Raw genomic sequence first — 19,881 nt, 5'->3', positions numbered from 1 at the left:
TAATTATATATATATATATATATATATAAAGGTGAGGGAATGACTTCCCACCCACTCCTTGACTTTTCGGTGAGGGAAAGGAGAGTGAGGGAAAGAAAAGGTATGGCCCACCAAAAGTGAGGGAACCATCCCTCCCACAGTCCCACTCCTTCCGGTCTTAGATTACTCCCATTCACAACTAAAACCAACTCATCTATCCATTAATTAAATAGTTTATCTCTCTTCCACATACACAATCCAACTAAACCTAATTTCTACCACCCATTATCAAACCATTTTTTATTATATAAATAATAAATTTTAAAATTATTTTTTATTCTACTAATATTTATTAGAAAAAATAAAAAAATATTTAATTTAGTTCTATTAATAAATTATTTATTTTAAATATAAAACTAAAAAAAATATTTTATATTTATAAAACAACCTTAATAAAATAGATAAACAAAGTTACAATTAAAACATAAAATACAAAATGAGGATTGGATATGAAGATATATGATATCATATTCTTTTTATAGGTAAAAAAATTACGATTTTCAGTATTTTTTATTTTTTTTTATTTTTTTTTTATTTTTTTTTAATTTTTTTTTTTATTTTTTTTTTTGAAGTGGACAATGTTAAATTTTATTAAATATATGATTTTATCCTAAAACATCTAATGGTTAAGTTATAGGAGGACATGTGGATTAAAAGAAAAGAAAAGTAATACCAACTTCGTGGTTGATGTGCCCACTCCATCCGTAGCTTTTGTTCCCATTTCTCATTTATTTATTATTATTCTTGCAACCGATTTTACTTTTAGTCATGAATGAGAATGGTCTTATATAAGCGTACTTTAACAGTGTTCTAACTAAAAATAGAGTAGTGTTTATAAAAATTTAATATGTATACAATGAACACGCTTGTAAGTTTTTACATAGGACTACAAGTGTGTGTTTATTATATTGGTATGTGGATGACTAACATGCTCAATGAGTGTTTTAAATGATTCGCGAAGAGGATCAGTCCAAACATATATTGGGTTCAGGGCAAGAAGAAAAAAAAGTCATCCATATCAAATATATCAAACATTCGGAAAAAACAAAAATTCAGTTCTAAAACCATTAATAATGTCGTAAAAAACACAAATATAGCCACAATATTTGAAGTTTTTGCATTATTAGTTTAATCTTAGGTTGATTGGGTTTTGTTGGGCTCCTAACAAACATATACATAAATTAATTGTTTATATATATATATATATATATATATATATATATATATATATATATATATATATATATATATATATATATATATATATATATATATATATATATATATATATACCACATAAATTTTGGGTCCCTTAGAAACATGGCCTTGGACAACCACCCGGGTTGCTCACGTCGGGCCTATTCACGAAGGTGTAATTACATATGTGTGAGTGTGAAATTGTATCTTCATGAATGTTTCAATATCAAGCCGTATATTCTAAAATAATATTTCAATCGGGGGTTAGGGTTATTATCATAATCTATTAACCATCAAGAGAAATGTGCAACTTTTCGAAGAAATAAGAGAGAAGTTGTATCCTTCTCTTGCTCGTATGGCCCATTTTGTGATTTCATGTTTAGGGGCATGATATGCACATTTCTTAGATTTTGTGTAACCATGTTAATGGTGTGTTGTGGTTTCATGTTGGAGGTCGGAGGATATGAGATTCGTTTTGGGCTTGAGGAGTTTTTCCTTATCTTTGGGTTACAATTGGGGGAGTATTGCATTTTCTTGATGAGGATGTTATTAGCGAGTATAGGACCGTTGCTTCCCCGCGTTGGCTACTTCTAATATGTTATATATTAGCCACTAGTTTATAACTCGTGGGAACCATGGTTAGAAAATTAATTAAACTTTCTAAGTAAAAACTCAAAACTATTAATTAATAATTTTAAATAACTTATTAATTAAGAGATATTTTTTTAGTTATATATAAAATTATAATCGATTGATTCAAATAAATATGTAAAATATATTATCTTATAATTTGTATAACTTTTATTTTATTATAATTTGTATAAATTTATTTTATTTTTATTCTAATATTATTAATTTAATGTAATTAAAATGAGATTTAAATTTGAAATGGATAATCAATACATTGACAAGTGTCATGATATTAATTACAATGACTAACATGATGATAAATGGCAAAAAAACTACTCTTTTATTAGTATAGAGATTTACATGGTTTGATTAACAGCCCAATGTTTTGTGAAATATAAGACCAAATTATGTTGTTTACCTCTTATTTGCATTTTGGACCAAGTGGTTATGGAATTTACCATGGTTTAATGTTAAACCATGGAGTATGTTCATTCTCGACGATTTAGAGGCATGGAACGTGTATTATAAAGCAAAAATAAATAAATAAATAAATAAATAAAAATTGTAACCGTGATTTGTTTTATCATAATAAACTCTTTATTGTTAAGATACCCACGGGGATTATATGTGAAAATATACATACACTCTATGTGTTCAACGGTTATTAGGTCGGAGAAGTAGAAAGATAAAACCAAGTCCAAGTGACTTAGGTAGTGTTTGTTTTTTGTCTGCAGATCTGCGAGACGTCTTCTGTCTGCGCCGCGCAGACCACGCGCAGACATTAGTCTTCGCAGACTGTTTGTTTTTTTGAAGACTGCAGACCTAAAAATGTCTGTGCACCCTCTTATTGGCGCAGATGTGGACCAGAGTCTTCTAACATCTTCAGACATCTTCTAGCTTAAAAAAACATATATATCTTTATTTTTTTTAAGTTTTTTTTTTTTAATTTATATTTTTTCCAACTTTATTAATGATAAACAATATGAAAAAAAAATTACAAAACTTAAAAAAAAAACATTTGACGATACAAACATGATATTTTTAACAAATTTATAAATAAAAATTTATTATAATAATAGTCGTTGAAGTTGTTTATATAAATATGAAAAAAAAATCATAATATATTCTTATATTTTTTTGCCAAAATTTTGTAAAACTTTATTTAATAGAGTATCATCAATTTCTCGAGAAAATATTTATCGTACGTTTTTAATAGATTTATTTGAAAAAATCGAAGTTTATTTTCATCTATTTATGTATCAAATTCTTTGATCACTAATTATAATGTTTAGTTATAACTTTGCAATCAAAGTTGTTGGTTTTTATCAAATATGTATATGAATTAATACCATTTTTATTTTTATTTTTTATATAATAATACATAAAAGTTGATCTAGATTCGTTATATATTTATAATAAAGTCGTAAAAATATATAAAAAATTCGCTTTACAGTTTTAAAAAATCAGTTTATTTAGATTTCAGTTTATTTTAATAGCTCGCAGATGTTAAAAAAACAAACAGTCTTCTTTTTTCAGACTACAGACGTTTGGTCCACCTCTTCTACTGCAGAGGTCTACAGATGTGGTCCGCAGACTGCAGACATTTTGCCTCAGAAAAAACAAACAGCACCTTACTATCGTTTCGCTTCAAAGGTCTTGCTTCATATAACTTATTTGGTTTATTTAAATTCAGGGTATTTCTATTGTACAATGTTAGTATTTCATTTGTTACCTATTCTTTTATATTTGTAGTGTTTCTATGGTAAAATGCATTGATGCGGTTGTTGCCTGTGTTTTTTTTTTTTTTTGTATCCTTTATGTTCCAGTTGTACAATACCAATAGGAGTGATTTGGTTGTTACATGTTTCCTTTGTGTTTATGACATTTCTAGGATACATTGCGAGTGACTCATGTGTTTTTTTTTTTTTTTTTTTTTTTTTTTTGTAAATGTTTTATGTTGCATCGCGAGTAATTCAGGTATTACCTATTTCTTTTTCTTTGTGACACCATTATGGTATTTTCTTTCAAGTGACTCAATCATAAAATCCCTTAATCTTGTTATAATTCTAAAATTATTTAGACTATATATGAGAGTAACTTAGTTTGTACTCCTTAATGATTATATAAGATGGAACTACGAGAATAATGTTATCAAAACTTGAGTCAACACCTCCTTAATATTAGGTAACTGCTTGGTTCACCATTAGGGTACTATGTGTTGAAGTTCTAAATTTTATCTTATTATTTAAGAACTTGTGTATGGAAATCCTAAAGAATGATATATATATATATATATATATATATATATATATATATATATATATATATATATATATATATATATATATATATATATATATATATATATATATGATCTTTTATTGATCTTAATGGATGTTTGTTTTTCTTAATTATGACATTAGATCGTTGGGGGCCTAGAGGGAGGGGATTTGCTTTGAGGATAAAGAATTTGGGTTGGAAATCTTAAAGCATAAGCATTTCATATCTTGATACATATATTTTGGTTTGATTTTAACTTGATTATTTAATTTCATTCAAAAGTTTAACTTCGGATTTAGTTACTAGAATTCTCAAGCCCAACGTTACTATTTTAACATGTATTCAGAGTAGAAAATAGACGCTTGGCTTAGTGAAGACTACTTGGGTTTTAGAAGGTCATGTTACTTATAGTGATTATTCCTTGTTTTTTGTTTTAATATAACTGTATATTCTCGTATATTAAAAATATTCAACTTGGATAAGCTTTTGGGACCTAATTTATGCAACAATTATTTTTAAAATGTCAAATGTTATTAAAAGATAATATACTTAACCTTTGCTCGTATCTGTAACTTATAAACATGTGATACATACTTGCTCTAGATGGTAGGGAGCAGTATCTTGGAGTTACTAGACGTACCTCTTTCCCATTTTACCATGACTCCCTCCTCTCAAATTACCAATTAAGAACAACCCTCATATAAGTTGCTTGTTTGATGTAATAAGTTGTGTAATATTGATATTTTAAATGTGTTGAAAACTTGTTGGCCACTTATAGTGTTAAAAACATTCACAATTGTCGACCTATGTTTTGCATAAAGCAACCGACACATGATTTTTTTTTACCAACTTTAAGGACTTGAATGAACTTAAATCTCTTTCAAAAAATATATATAAATAGTAACTAACTTTCCACATATATCTAAAGTATTATATATATAACCCTCTCATTTAATTTGTTTTCTGTTAATTCAGATCATAATTTAACACAAATATTTCAATAGGGCACTATTAAAAGAATATATTTCAATACAACTCTGATATAAAATATGAAAAGAAAAAAAGAATACATTATAGTTATAAAAATAAAAAATAAAAGCATTGAAACTGCACATGCCAACTTATTCCCAAAAAAAAAAAAAAAAAAAAAAAAACTTTATGTTTATTAGTACTTTCGTGTAAGAAAGGAAAATCTAGGAGGGAAAACATGGGTCTTTCAGATTATATAAAAACCGTTATCACCATACAAAAACTCCAAAACAAAATATATATAGATCTTCCAAAATTGCCCATTTTAATCGGACTATGACAAAAACCAAAAAACCAAAAAAAAAAAAAAAAAAAAAAACACCACCACCACCTTCTGTACCAATATAAGGGAATAATAATATTTGCTACCACTATAATTTTCCATATATAATAATAACAATAATATCACCCCCAAAAAACTTCACTATCTATCCACCAACCAACAACTGCCACCTGTTCATTCCTTCTGAACAGGTTTGTAAAGCATCGAGGTTCCTTGAAACACCATCAGCTGATACTTCCTTCTATACTGCTTCAACTGCACCATTCAAGTCATACAAGTATAAATATAAATATAAATTATAATATTATATTTAACAATAATACAACAGACCTCTGAATCAGGCATTTTCTCAAACCCGAACTTATTAACCCATATGGATTCAGCCTCATCAGCGGCAGGAAGTGCTAGAATTTTCACATTCAGTGAAGCTAAAAGTTGTTCAATGCAAGAAAACAGAGCTTGAAAATAACCCTACATATACAAAACCAACATTTTAAATTAATAAATAAATATAATATATAATATAATATAATATACTCAATCAAATTTATGCTCTCTCACCAATCCTTGACATTCGCTACTTGTTGCCACTAAAGGTAATTCGGCTACTTCCTCCCCAAATATACGGAAAATGCCAGCAGATACCACCGTTGAGCTGCACATTTTTATAATTTTATAGATGTTTATAAAAAAAAAACATATAAGTTTTTAGAATAAGAGATGGCTATGGTCTCACTTGACTGTCAATATAGCACAGTACATTCCTCCATAATCCTGTTGTTTTAAGCTTCTTCTGTAATTTGGAAAAAAAAAAAAAAAAAAAAAAAAAAAAAAAAGAAGATTTCGATTAATACAATTTCATAATAAAAAAAATTCCCTTAACTAAAAAACAAAATCAATGAATTACCCATAAACCATGTGGGGAATCAAATCGAGACGGCTGGTGGTGGAATCAGCAATTGGATCAAACCGATCCTATAATTAGTTATAAAAAAAAATGTTAATAATAATTTATAATGAAATGAAAAGGAAGTATCAATTACTGACATGGAAAATGGCGACTGCTTTGGATAGCAAAACTCTTGTGTCATCAGAACCCATTTTGCCACATAAAAGCCTCCATCTGATGTCCAGGTCAGCACTGGGTTCTAGGCCTTGTTCGGCTTGCTTCTTTTTTATAGCACCCATGGAAGCTTCCGGAAGCATCTTTTGACCACCAGCCACTAAGCTCTCCAAAGATGCATGAATCTCATTGCAATTGGAACAACAAAACCATTCTCCTTTTGGCAATGCTTTAAGGTTGTCCATCTTATGATCCTTCAAGCACCCAACATGGTACTCTTTCTCACACTATACAAAACAAAAAAAAAAAACAATTTGTTATAATCTTAGATAGGAAAACACCATGTGAACAAATTATACAAGATAAAGAGTAAATTACATTTTTGGTCCCTAGGTATAGCTGATTATTTCAATTTCATCCCCAAAATGTTTTCTAGTGTAATTTTGGTCCCTTACTTGAGGTTCTTGTAACATTTTTGGTCCTTGTTCAAAGTAAAATTACTACCTTTGCGACCAAAACTGGAAAAACTAGCTATACTCCAGGACCAAAGAGTCATTTTACTTTGAATTAAGACCAAAAAACATTAACGTTACAAAGAACCTCCAATAAGGAGCAAAATTGCAAAATCAGCTATCCTCAGGGACTAAAAATAACCATTTTCTTAGAACATAGACCAAAAACATTACAAGAACCTCAAATAATGACCAAATTAGCAAGAGAAATACAAATTTGAAAAAAATAAGCTATGCTCAATGACCAAAATATTCATTTTACTCAGAACACGGACCAATAAGGTTACAAGGACCAAAAGTGCAAGAAAATACTTATTATGACCAAAATTGCAAAAATAAGCTATAATCAGCCAACTAAAATATTCATTTTACTTGGAACAGGGACCAAAAAGGTTACAAGAACCTCAAGTAAGGACCAAAATCACAAGAGAATTGTTTTGGGGACCAAAATTGCAAGAAAATTGTTTTTGGGACCAAAAATGCAAAATTCAGCTACACCTGGGGATCAAAAATAGTCAATTTACTTGGAACAGAGACCAAAAACTTTACAAGAACCTCAAACAAGAACCAAAACCACAAGTTCAGTCATGAATTTGAAGTTGTTTCATATGGGTCAGGGACCATATTGATACTAAATTTGGAGTGAACTTGCAATTTTGGTAAAACACAGGGACCAAAATAGTAATTTACTCTAGATAATAAACAATACCTGATCACATATGATGACAGTTCTAGGGCCGAAGCCAGTCTTGCTAAAATCATGTGCCCTGCATAAAACACAAGCAGGAGCTCCTTTTTTAGCAGGGACACCAGGTTCCCCAGGCTCAAAATTTTCAACAACACGAATGCAACGTTTTATTTCTTCAATTGAATCAATGGCTGAGATTCTTCCAGCAGCAACTGCATTTTCATTTCTTTCAACAAACTTTTCCTTTTGGAACATGTTTTGGCAGTATTTGCAGTACCATGTACCATTTGGAACAGCCTCCGAGATGCACTCTGCAAGATTATAAATTCATAATTCGCAAATTCAACAGAATGTTAAAAAAGATTTTTAAGAAATAAAGAAAATCAGACCAGTGTGAAAGGCTCTAGGGCAATTATCACAGCATAAAAGTTCGCCTCCATCTGCACAGATGGAGCAGAGGTCATCGTTGTCATCTGCTGAGAATTTTCTGTGTTTTGAGAGTTTGATTGAGAGTTCGTGGAGAGAGATTCCGTTTGATGTGTATATGTGTAAGTAACTGTTGAAAAGGAAGTACATGTGGCAAGATTAGATTGGATGATTGATAGAATAGTGGAATATAGTAAAGGGGTAAAATGGGAAACTCACGGTTTGCGACGTGAAGCCCAACCAGCGTGAGCTTCAAACTGTGAGGGGCTGACCTGATTGTCAAGTAAAGGAAGTTAGTAAAGTGATTCCAAAGAGTAAGTTTGGTTAGATAAAAGGGTAAAATGGTAAAAGAGTCATGTTTCATTGGCATGTAGGAATGAAATGAGTTGTTCCATTCCACAATGGAATGAAGAAGAACAACTAGTGGCTAAGGAATGAAAATAGTTGATTCCATTCCATCAGGCAAAAAAAAACATGTTTTGTTCATTGGAATGAACCATTCCATTCCTACTTCTATTCCATCATCATACCAACTACGAAACACTCCCTAAGATTTACACACCACCAAGTACCTACCTCAGTGTTACAGCAAAAGCAAAAGATTCCAGCCCCTTTTTTATAACCCTCCAAAAGTTTCTGCCAACCATCAAAAAGATTGGATTATCAAGAGAGTTGAAATAATAAACATAAATAAAAAAAGATATATCCTATTTATCAAAATAAATTACCTCTCCACGAGCAAAATAAGCTAAGGCTGTTCCATCGGGTAACACATCTTCCTCAAATACCAGTTTGTGCATTCGCAAATCTCTACATATAACAGATAAAACCACATTATTTTATGAATATCTAGAAAATGAAGACAAGAGAAAGTCAAAAAGATAAAAATACTAACTTTCTGGTTAGCCTTCCTTGTCCTTTGCTTCTTCCAGTACTAGTTATGGCTACTCGGGCAGTAGAGTGTGGGGCAGATACTGGAGATGCTGACCTGAATATTTCGAGTATACAAATTATAGAATTGAACTACATAGAAGAAACAGGGTACTTGGCTAAGTGCTACATTTGAGATACAGAAAATAAACAATCCAGTAAAGATTTGTGTGCATTCATTAGAGGAGGAGGTTGAGAATACCTGTCTCTACCATCATTAGGTAGCTTAGGGCTACATTGGGTCTGGATCAGGGGAGGAGGTTGAGACTCTTTCAAATCCATGCAGGAATCACACAAAAGCATTGTTTTGCCACTGCCTGATTCAGGTATGGACCCTATATGTCATCAAGAGATGAGGCGTTAAGAGATGATCCTATTTTTACATGCAAGTGGTATACTCTAGATTACTAGAACATAAATGTATGACTCACCTTTGCAATTTAGACAAAATGTAGGTTTCTCTTCAGATGAACAACCTATTGCCTTTAGAATGGTTTCTTCCAATCCTTCCAATGGAGCAGTTTTACAAGTGTTGAGCACCTCCCTTAGGGTGTTGCCATTACCCAAGTAAATGTACTCTGGTGGCCGCTTATTTGCACTTCCAGCATGCAACTCAAACTGATTAGGAGTGACAACCTACAGTTTAAGATATTACTAATCAGCATTCAAGTATTTCTCTCATGATATGAACAAGAAAATAGAAATGCATGTAACGAACTCACTTCCTTTCCACCGCATGATTCACAGAAACACAAAATTCCAGCTCCGTTGATTACACCTGGAAGACCTTTTTCTGAATTTCCTCTCACCTGATGAACAGTATGATTGATAAGCCGCGATGAAATGGCAACAAAATGACTAGAATTATGATAGAAGAGGCCTGATTTTCAGTTTATCAGATGTGAATGTTTACCTTTGCGCCACGAACATACCTAACTGGTAATCCTTCGAGCAAACCGGTTTCAAGAAGCTCCTTCAGCTTTGTTGGAAATCTCTTCAGCACAATCTTCTTTGACATTTTTATTTCTAACTTTTTGTCATTGTTGCCATTTGATGGAGTAACAATGGAACTAATCACATTCCCATTCTTCTCTGCGATTTTATCATCCTCGTTGCCGTCTGACTTCCCCGGTTTCAAATCAGAACTAATTCTCGTCGACCTTACTGAGTCATCCATTGGCTCTGATTTTACTTCGTTCATTGGTTCAATAACCGCTCGACCGGGATCAACAACGTCACTTTTCGATTCCTCCTCATCCGTATTCGAAATCGTTTCGACCACTAATTTCTCTGAACAAACCTCGATTTTCTCCTCTTTTCCTTTACCTAGATCGGCAGTTTTTGATTTCTTATTGATAGGTGAAGGCTCCGGCGACATCTGCGCCCTCCGAGCGCGCGTCCGACCACAGAATCCATAATTTTCCGACTGAGATTTCATTGCGAACGCAAATTCTCGTTTCAAACCAGGGCGAATCGATGATAAAAACACGTATTCTTCACCGTCTGTTCCGTTTGCCATTGTAACAGAAAATAATTACAAATTTAAGAATAGAAATAGCAAATCTTTCGGAGAGATTTGTTTTACAGCTGTATTCACAGCGAAAACCCTAAAATTTTCGATTTAAGGCCAAAAACACCGATTTCTATGGAAGAATCGATGAACACGAAATACTATTTTTGGTATTTGGGATTTTAGATTCGATTCTGAATTATAATTTTGTAAGGGTTTGTGTGTAGATAGAAAGGGGATTGAAGCTAGAGGAGAGAGAGATATTTAGAGGGATGCATGCTTGTTCATACACCGTTTGGGTGAAAATAGGAAGCCCCACCAGAAACTTCTAGCAAAGGACGATACTACCCTTTTATTTCTCTTTCAGTCCTTTGAGATTTTGCTATTGTTTTACTATTAAGTTATGAGTTGCACCCTTAAATTTCATCTCGACCCAAGTTTAGTCCTCTGTTTTATAAATGATATATTTTGCTTTTGGAGCATTTATATTTATTTGTAGGTAACAGTAAAAGTGATAATATTTTTGCAATAATCTATATATAATATGGTTGTTTTCTAATGAAATACTATCAGTTGGTAGTCAAATTTAATAAAATAAAAAAAAAAAAAAAAAAAAACAAATTGCAGATGAATTGAGAGGAAATCGTAGATGAATTTAGTTCATCTGCGATTTTAGTCACTTGTATCCCTATTTATACCAAAAAAAATCATTTGCGAACGTATAAATCGCTAAAGTATAAATGTGTTTTAGCGACTTGCCGTTTGCAAATGGTTTGGTGAAATCGCAGATGAGCTTAATCTGTATGCGATTTTTATAACTATTTTTGTAATTTAGGTTTTTTTTTGCTATTTTCCACAAAATAATTAACGATTTTGGTTATATTTGTAATTTTCTCTTTTTTTAATCATCAAATAGTGTTAATCAATTTTATATAGACTCCGATTCAATTAGTTATTGGATATTCGAAATTATACTCATATAACTATCAAAATGTATGTCATTGTATATATCATTATATTATTTATATTATGGACATAATAGTTAGATAGTACAAATACCCTTGTGTTATAAGTTGATGCAATTTTCTTTTATATTTCTACCCATAATATGAAAGAAAGTTAGGAGATATGTGTCTTGTCTCTATATTTTTATATGGAGGTTATGTATTGCGGCAAGGATTTTATTTGTATTTGACATTTTAATTGTTACCTTTTCCCTTTAAAATATTCCTTTTATTGTTATAATGTTAGTGTCATGGTATTTTATTTTATTATGTATATTGCTGGCAAAGAAATAACCTAAAATGTTATGGCCTTATATTATTATTTTTTCACATTGAAACTAGCAATATGCAAGAATCAAAAGAAAAATATAATAATAATAATAATAATAATAATAATAATAATAATGCAACTAACCAACTTAATTCACCCTAAACATAATGTTGCAATCAAGTAGGGTAAGAGATTATTAATATCTCACATTCAACCCGAATGATAGCAAATAGCTACATAGCAAGAAACAACTAATGTATCCAACATAAATCAAGTTACTAAATGTACTCCTATGAAATTTGTTGGACCAACCTTTTATATCTAAAATGCTTATGATATGCACATCTAACCCGAATGATATTTAGGCTTATATTTGAATTTATTGATCATAGCTTAATACCGAATATTCACAATATTTGTGTAAGCTTAAGATTACCTGTTAATCCTCTTCAAATATTGTATAAAAACAACACAAATGATACCTATTTTTGTTTCACCTTATATTATCAAAAATTATAAATACAACCCTAAACAAAAGAAAACTATTCATTCTAGTCCTCAAATAATAATCAAAAGAGGGGTCGAGTCCTTCTGGCAATGTGGCTTGCGGAAAGAAGCAGTGGAGCCTAGGGGCACTTTAGTCGTTTAACAACTAAAGTGTGGAGTGACCCTTTTTAACTAATTTAATTATTTTTGTTTACTTTATTTCTATCAAAGTATTCGAGAAGCGCGAAGGAGTGTCTCGCGCTTTACTGCCAATTTGTTGTCATCTCCACTGATGGGCCTCCACGTGGAATGTGAAGTGCAGTTTAGGTTTTTCCATTTTTTTCTTAGAGTAATTTTTATTAGGCGCATAAAACGGTGTTGTCATATATTTGAGAGTTTGGGTAGCCTGTGGAGGAATATGGGAGTTTGGGTAGCCTGTCTTTTCGTCCGGTACATTACTTTTTCGTAAATTTTGTAGAAAAAATTGGGCTATCTTTGAAAAAAAAAATTGGGTTGTTCCTAACTTATAAATTCAAACACAAAGTAGCCCAAAGTTTTTAAAATGAAAAATGATTCTTGAGGGTAATTAACTTTTACTTTTGTACTTATTTTGTCTCTTTTTTTTTATTCAATATATCATCGAAGTTGTTGTTGGTATTTACCATAGCCCTTTTGACCTGTGATAGTCGGTCAAAGGGTTATGGTGAACACAAACAACAAGTTCGATGGTATATTGAGTACAAAAAAAAGAGACCAAATGAGAACAAACGCAACAGTTGGTTACCCTCCTGATTCATTTTCCCTTTACTCATTTACAACAAATCTCACATCATCTCCTAGTGATATTAATGACTTTATGAGATTCATTCTTGCTTCTCTTCAAAACATAACCTACGAAATGATATTATTCATACATGTACAACTTTGTAATGCACTTGAATATTTATTAGGGGAATCTTGACTAAGCAGGCGCATTTCATGACTACATTTACATTTGCAATCAAATGATTTATCGTTTCATGGATTCTAGACAAGTCTACAAACGAGTGGAATCACAAGTGCTGTGATTTTTGAATTTACTTAACTTTAAGATTGAACTCATGATATAAGATACAACATCAATATGTACAATATCATGCTGCTTTTGTAGACACATAACCTTAATATTGTACATATTGATGTTGTATCTAATCCCATAAGTTCGATCTTAAAGCTAAGTAAACTCATAAATCATAGCACTTGTGATTTCTGCATGATCTAATGAATAAAATCCATGGTCTGATCGGCGTCGGTCGGTGTAGCTCTTCTACCGACTCTGAGCAGTTTATAATCTCTGCATGATCTAATGAATAAACTCCATGGTCTGAAGGACTATTTCAGTCCTTCTCATAACCCTGTGACCAACCTCCCCTAACAAACTGGGGTGCGACATCTTCGCCCATACAAGAATTCAAAATGCGGAGCACCAATGCTAGAGTGATAACTATTATTGTAGGAGAACTCTACAAGAGGTAGGTAGGAGTTCTAACTCTCACTGAAATCAATAACATAGGCCCGCAACATACTTAAGGGTCTATATAGTCCGCTCACTTTGGTCGTCGGTCTGAGGATGATAACTAGTGCTGAAATATAACCTCGTGCCCAGTTCCTCGTGGAACTTCTACCAGAAACAGAAAGTGAACCGAATATCTCAGTCAGAAACAATAGAGACCGAAACCCCATGGCGAGCCACAATCTCCCTGACATAAACATCAGCTAGCTTTTCGGCCGAAGAACTCTCCTGGATAGCCAAAAAGTGGGCACTCTTGGTCAATCGATCTAAGATGGCCCATATAGTGTCAAAAACCTTTGCCGTCTTCTGCAACTTGTTGATAAAATCCATGGTAATCTGCTCCTATTTCCATATGGGAACCTCCAAAGGTTGTATCTTGTCATGCGGCTTATGATGCTCAGCCTTGACCATCTTGCAGGTCAAGCATCTCTTAATATACCAGGCTATCTCCCTCTTCATACACGGCTACCAGTAGTTCAATCTCAAATCCTGATACATCTTGGTGGCTCCTGGCTGTATAAAAAAGTGAGACTTATGAGCCTCTTCTAACACAATCTGTCTGACCCCACCATAATTGTGTTCTTCAGCATTCCATTGCACCAAATATATATATATATATATATATATATATATATATATATATATATATATATATATATAGAAGTAAGTTCAAATAAAAATAGTAAATAATGTGAGAACGCAAAAAACTATGTTTACGTTATTGTTCTGTAATGAATGTTGTATATGTGTATTGTTGAAGAATTCTCATGTGAATATTATGTAACGACCCAATTTTTACGTCCGAAAATTTCATTTTTAAAATATTACTTTAGAAAACATTAATAAATAAAAACATTGTTTGTTCACACCATAACACATTGCAACCATGTTCTAAAAAGCCACACCATACATCCCATCAAAATATCATAGTACAGTCCCAGTAATCTCATAGATGCGGAAACCGAAGAGTGTGTGTATGACGTGCCGCTACCGCGCCGGCTCCTTCCCCTTCGATGCAGAGGTACCTGAAAACAAAACTGTAAACGTAAGCACAAAGCTTAGTGAGTTCCCCCCCAACGTACCACATACCATACAAACACATAACATACGCACTGCCAGGCTATTCTGGGGTGCCTGACTACCCGGTACGGCCATTCTGGGGTGCCGACCTACCCATACGGCCATTCTGGGGTGCCGTCTGACCCGTGTCAAGCCATTCTGAGGTGCTGACTACCCATGTCAAGCCATTCTGGGGTGCTGACTACCCAGCGGTCCTAACAACCGATCCTCGGGGACTATTTCACCCCCTACTACTACGATCATATATAACATAACAAGCCAGCATGCATACATATCATCACATACTGTCAGACGTATCTGGGGTGTCTGACTACCCTTCGGTCCTAACGACCAAACTCTACTACTATCACATACAACATATCATGCTAGCATATAACATGTCAGGTAATAGCAAACTTAGATGATATCACAAAGACAATCATCTATCATACATCTCCTACTGGTGGGTCGGCATTGTGGCCTTAGACCCACCGCTACCGGAAGGTAACTCACCTCAAAGTAGCTGCTGAACTGATCGGGAACTAACTGACTGCTGCTGCTCCGGGAGTCCTCCGGCTGCAATTCCCACAACATACTCAATCAAACACTGCTAACCGTCCTTTAGGTAAAATGACCATTTTACCCCTGGTTTAGCTCTAAGCCAATGCTAGGGTCAACTTTCAGTTGACCCGACTCGCCGAGTGGATCACCACTCGCCGAGTCCCTAGCAACCAATGTCCTGGGCCCCTGGTTCTACTCGTCGAGTCGGGCTATGACTCGACGAGTTCACCTTCTAACTGTCATTCAACACCTTCATCCTACTCGCCGAGTTGTATGAACAACTCGTCGAGTTCATCTTCATCCGATGAACACTTTATGCTAAGACTCGCCAAGTTGTATGAACAACTCGCCGAGTCTGTTCTTGAGCTATGAAGATTGCCTTGGACTCGCCGAGTCAGGGCATTGACTCGCCGAGTCCTAACATGGGTGAGTTCAGCTCCCAACTCACCGAGTCACCCCCTGTGACTCAAGGCTCAACTCGACACATGAAGAAGGGACCAAATCGGCGACTCGCGACCAGACTCGCCGAGTCGTCGCCATGCACTCCTTAAATATACCGATTTGCTCGATTCCAGTCCATGCCATTCATAGATCTGGACTTCTAGGGAACGAATCACACGTAAAGTTTCCAACTTTACGTGTGGATATTCAACAAAATGGATTATAAGGCTCAAAATGTCTCAAAAGGGTAGATCTAGGGCTAACAATCCTCATGGGGCCAAAAAGTTAACAGATCCGAGCTCCTGGAGCTCAATCTTGCATAGATCCAAAGGCCAAACGCCTTATTACAACATATAATGCACATACCAACTTGGGGAATTGACCAAGAAGGACCCAAATGAAGTTTTAAGCATAGAATCAAGGGGAAAACGGGTTATACCTCAAAGGAACTGTTGAAATGACACAAAGATGGCTGATATCCTTCTCCTCCTCTTGATCTACTCCTCTTACTCCTCAAAACCTTCAAGATCACACCAAGAACACCTCAAACTCTCAAGGAAACAAGGGAAAGCGATGTAGGGGGAGTTCTGGGGGTGAATGGGGACGAGTTGGGGCGGAATGAGAGTTTAAATAGGGTGCAAACCCTTGAAACTTAGGGTTTCATCCCGCAGCGGTGACTCGCCGAGTCCAGGATGTGGACTCGTCGAGTCGCCTACTTAAAACGTGTCCTGAGTCTCGTCCCTACTCGGCGAGTCGGACCCTATGACTCGCCGAGTCCAAGGCTAAATTAGAGAAATGCCCAAATAAAATTCACATACCGGAAACCAGGTGCTACAAATCTCCCCCACTTATTTTAGACTTCGTCCTCGAAGTCTGCTGCCTGGTCCTGAAACAGCTCGGGGTAGTGCTCCATCATCTCGTCTACCGGCTCCCAAGTCCACTCTGAACCCTTGCGGTGCTGCCATTGCACCTTCACTAGCTCCACCCTCTTGTTCCTTAAATCCTTCGACTTCCTGTCGAGGATTGCGACTGGGCGCTCAATGTAGTTCAGGCTGTCATCAACCTGAATATCCTCCAAAGGTACTACCGCAGAATCGTCCACTAGGCACTTCCGCAACTGCGAAACATGGAAAGTGCTGTGGATCTGGCTAAGCTCGGCTGGCAGATCCAGCCTATATGCCACCTTGCCCACCCGGGCTAAGACCCTGAACGGTCCGATGAATCACGGGCCTAACTTGCCCCGCTTCCTGAATCGGATGACGCCTTTCCATGGAGACACCTTCAGGAGGACCATATCCCCGACCTGGAACTCCAAATCGGATCGACACTTGTCGGCATAACTTTTCTGCCGACTCTGAGCAGTCTGAAGCCTGCTCCGGACCTGCTGGATCCTCTCAGTCGTCTTGAGCACCACTTCGGTGCTCCCCATAACTCTCTGGCCAACCTCACCCCAGCATATCGGGGTCCTACACCTCCGTCCGTACAACATCTCGAAGGGAGGGCGGTCGATACTCGCGTGATAGCTGTTGTTGTAGGAGAACTCAGCCAAAGGAAGATAGGTATCCCAGCTACCACCGAAATCCAGAACACACGCCCACAACATGTCCTCCAAGGTCTGGATGGTCCGCTCACTCTGTCCATCAGTCTGCGGGTGAAAGGCGGTGCTGAAATGCAGACGAGTGCCCAACTCGTCATGGAATCTCTTCCAAAACCTGGAAGTAAAACGCACATCTCTGTCCGAGATCACCGATACCGGCACCCCATGCCGTGCCACAATCTCCCTGATATAGATGTCGGCCAATTTCTCGGCCGATATGCTCTCCGGAATCGGAATAAAGTGAGCGCTCTTGGTCAATCTATCCACGATGACCCAAATCGAATCCACTCCACGCGCGGTCCTGGGAAGCTTCGTGATAAAATCCATCGTGATATCTTCCCATTTCCACAGTGGAATATCCAGCGGCTGCATCTTACCATGCGGTCTCTGATGTTCGGCCTTGACCTTCCTGCAGGTCAAACATCGCTCGACATACCATGCCACATCCCGCTTCATGCAGGGCCACCAATAGTCTAGACGAAGATCCCTATACATCTTCGTCGCCCCGGGATGAATAGAGAATCGGGACTTGTGCGCCTCCTCCATCAAAATCTGGCGCACGCCCCCGTGATACGGCACCCACACCCTATGGTGTAGTGTCAATAACCCTCGGCTATCGTAATCGAAGGAGGAAACCTGACCTACTACACGCTCGCTATTCCGATGCTCCTCTTTGATAGCCTCCTGTTGAGCTTCCCGAATCTGCTCCAACAGGGGAGTCACCACAATCATCCTCAAACAGGCGTCCCTGATCGGCGCCGTCTTACGGCTAAGCGCATCGGCCACCACATTGGCCTTTCCCGGGTGGTAAAGGATCTCGCAATCGTAATCCTTCACCACATCCAACCACCGACGCTGCCTCATGTTCAGATTCGGCTGATCCATGAGGTACCTCAAGCTCTTATGGTCCGTGTAGATGGTACACCGAACCCCATAGAGGTAATGTCGCCAAATCTTGAGGGCAAATACCACCGCCCCCAACTCCAAATCGTGCGTCGGGTAGTTCGCCTCGTGAGGCTTGAGCTGCCTCGAAGCGTAAGCAATGACATGCCCCCTTTGCATCAGCACCGCGCCCAACCCAGAAATGGACGCATCACAATAAACCACGAAATCCTCTACGCCCTCTGGCAGGGCTAAGATCGGCGCCTCACACAATCTCTGTCTCAGCATCTCAAATGCAGCCTGCTGCTCGGGTCCCCACCGAAAGACCACGACTTTCTTCGTCAGCCGCGTCAAGGGCACGGCTATCTTGGAGAAATCCTGGATAAATCTCCGATAGTAGCCTACCAATCCCAGGAAGCTCCGAATCTCAGATGGGGACTTCGGAACCTCCCATCTCATCACGGCCTCGACCTTGGCCGGATCGACCAGAATCCCGTTCTGGTTGACGAGGTGCCCCAGAAATTGCACCTCGCGCAACCAAAACTCGCACTTGGAGAACTTGGCATACAAGCTCTCCCTCCTCAGGGTCTCTAACACCTCTCTCAAATGCTCCTCATGTTCCTCTCGGGTCTTGGAATAAACCAAGATATCATCGATAAAGACTATCACAGACCGGTCCAGCATCGGTCTGCATACACGGTTCATGAGGTCCATGAACGCGGCAGGAGCATTGGTGAGCCCAAACGGCATCACCACGAACTCGTAATGGCCATAGCGCGTCCGAAACGCGGTCTTCTGCATATCCTCCTCCCTGACCCTCATCTGATGGTAACCTGAACGCAAATCAATCTTGGAGAACCAAGATGCGCCCTGAAGCTGGTCAAAGAGATCATCAATCCTCGGAAGCGGGTAACGGTTCTTCACCGTTACCTTGTTCAGCTCCCGATAATCTATGCACATCCGATGCGACCCATCCTTCTTCTTCACAAACAGAATCGGGGCTCCCCAGGGCGAACTGCTCGGCCTAATAAATCCCTTGTCCAACAGCTCCTGCAGCTGCGTAGACAACTCCTGCATCTCGGGAGGAGCCAACCGATACGGTGCTTTGGCTATCGGAGCCGCACCGGGAATGAGGTCAATCCTGAACTCCACCTGTCGCTCCGGAGGTATCCCAGGTAGTTCCTCCGGGAAAACATCAGCAAAATCTCGAACTACCGGGACCTCGCTCACGGTCGCCTTACCCGCCTCCCGGGTGTCCATCACGTACGCGACATAACCCGCGCATCCCTGCTGAAGGTAGCGCCTAGCCCTCGCTGCTGAACATACAGTGGGTCCACACTGCGGCCGCTCTCCATGAATCACTAACTCTCCCCCGCTTGGGGTCCTGACTCGCACTAACTGTTGTGCGCAATCTATCACTGCCCCATTAGGGCTCAACCAA

The 19,881-nt window shown here is 37.0% G+C and overlaps 1 protein-coding gene across 1 annotated transcript; it reads right to left on the bottom strand.

Annotated features, from left to right (window-relative positions):
• Positions 1-5,390: 5,390 nt before the first annotated feature.
• Positions 5,391-10,862, bottom strand: LOC145000948 (uncharacterized). Its single transcript, XM_078960251.1, has 16 exons — positions 9,991-10,862; positions 9,800-9,886; positions 9,509-9,713; positions 9,280-9,412; positions 9,043-9,135; positions 8,876-8,957; positions 8,724-8,783; positions 8,367-8,419; positions 8,111-8,277; positions 7,743-8,032; positions 6,506-6,808; positions 6,366-6,433; positions 6,195-6,251; positions 6,020-6,113; positions 5,789-5,929; positions 5,391-5,713 (listed from the first exon to the last, which is right to left on the bottom strand). Exons 1-16 carry the CDS (start codon positions 10,594-10,596, stop codon positions 5,633-5,635), a joined length of 2,520 nt encoding a protein of 839 aa, XP_078816377.1. The 5' UTR covers positions 10,597-10,862; the 3' UTR covers positions 5,391-5,632.
• Between the last annotated feature and the right edge of the window lie 9,019 nt (positions 10,863-19,881).

The sequence above is a fragment of the Lactuca saligna genome, chromosome 6, assembly GCF_052625555.1.
Source record: "Lactuca saligna cultivar CGN05327 chromosome 6, ASM5262555v1, whole genome shotgun sequence".
Lineage (NCBI taxonomy): Eukaryota > Viridiplantae > Streptophyta > Magnoliopsida > Asterales > Asteraceae > Lactuca > Lactuca saligna.
This window is presented reverse-complemented; position numbering and strand designations above follow the sequence as displayed.

Bases quoted from the DNA above. Each gene is read 5' to 3' on its own strand.
- LOC145000948 (XM_078960251.1), bottom strand. From the start codon at position 10,596: ATGGCAAACGGAACAGACGGTGAAGAATACGTGTTTTTATCATCGATT. The intron at 9,714-9,799 runs GTGAGTTCGTTA...CTTAAACTGTAG, and splicing joins AATCATGCGGTGGAAAGGAA to GTTGTCACTCCTAATCAGTT. The intron at 6,434-6,505 runs GTCAGTAATTGA...AACTAATTATAG, and splicing joins AAGCAGTCGCCATTTTCCAT to GATCGGTTTGATCCAATTGC.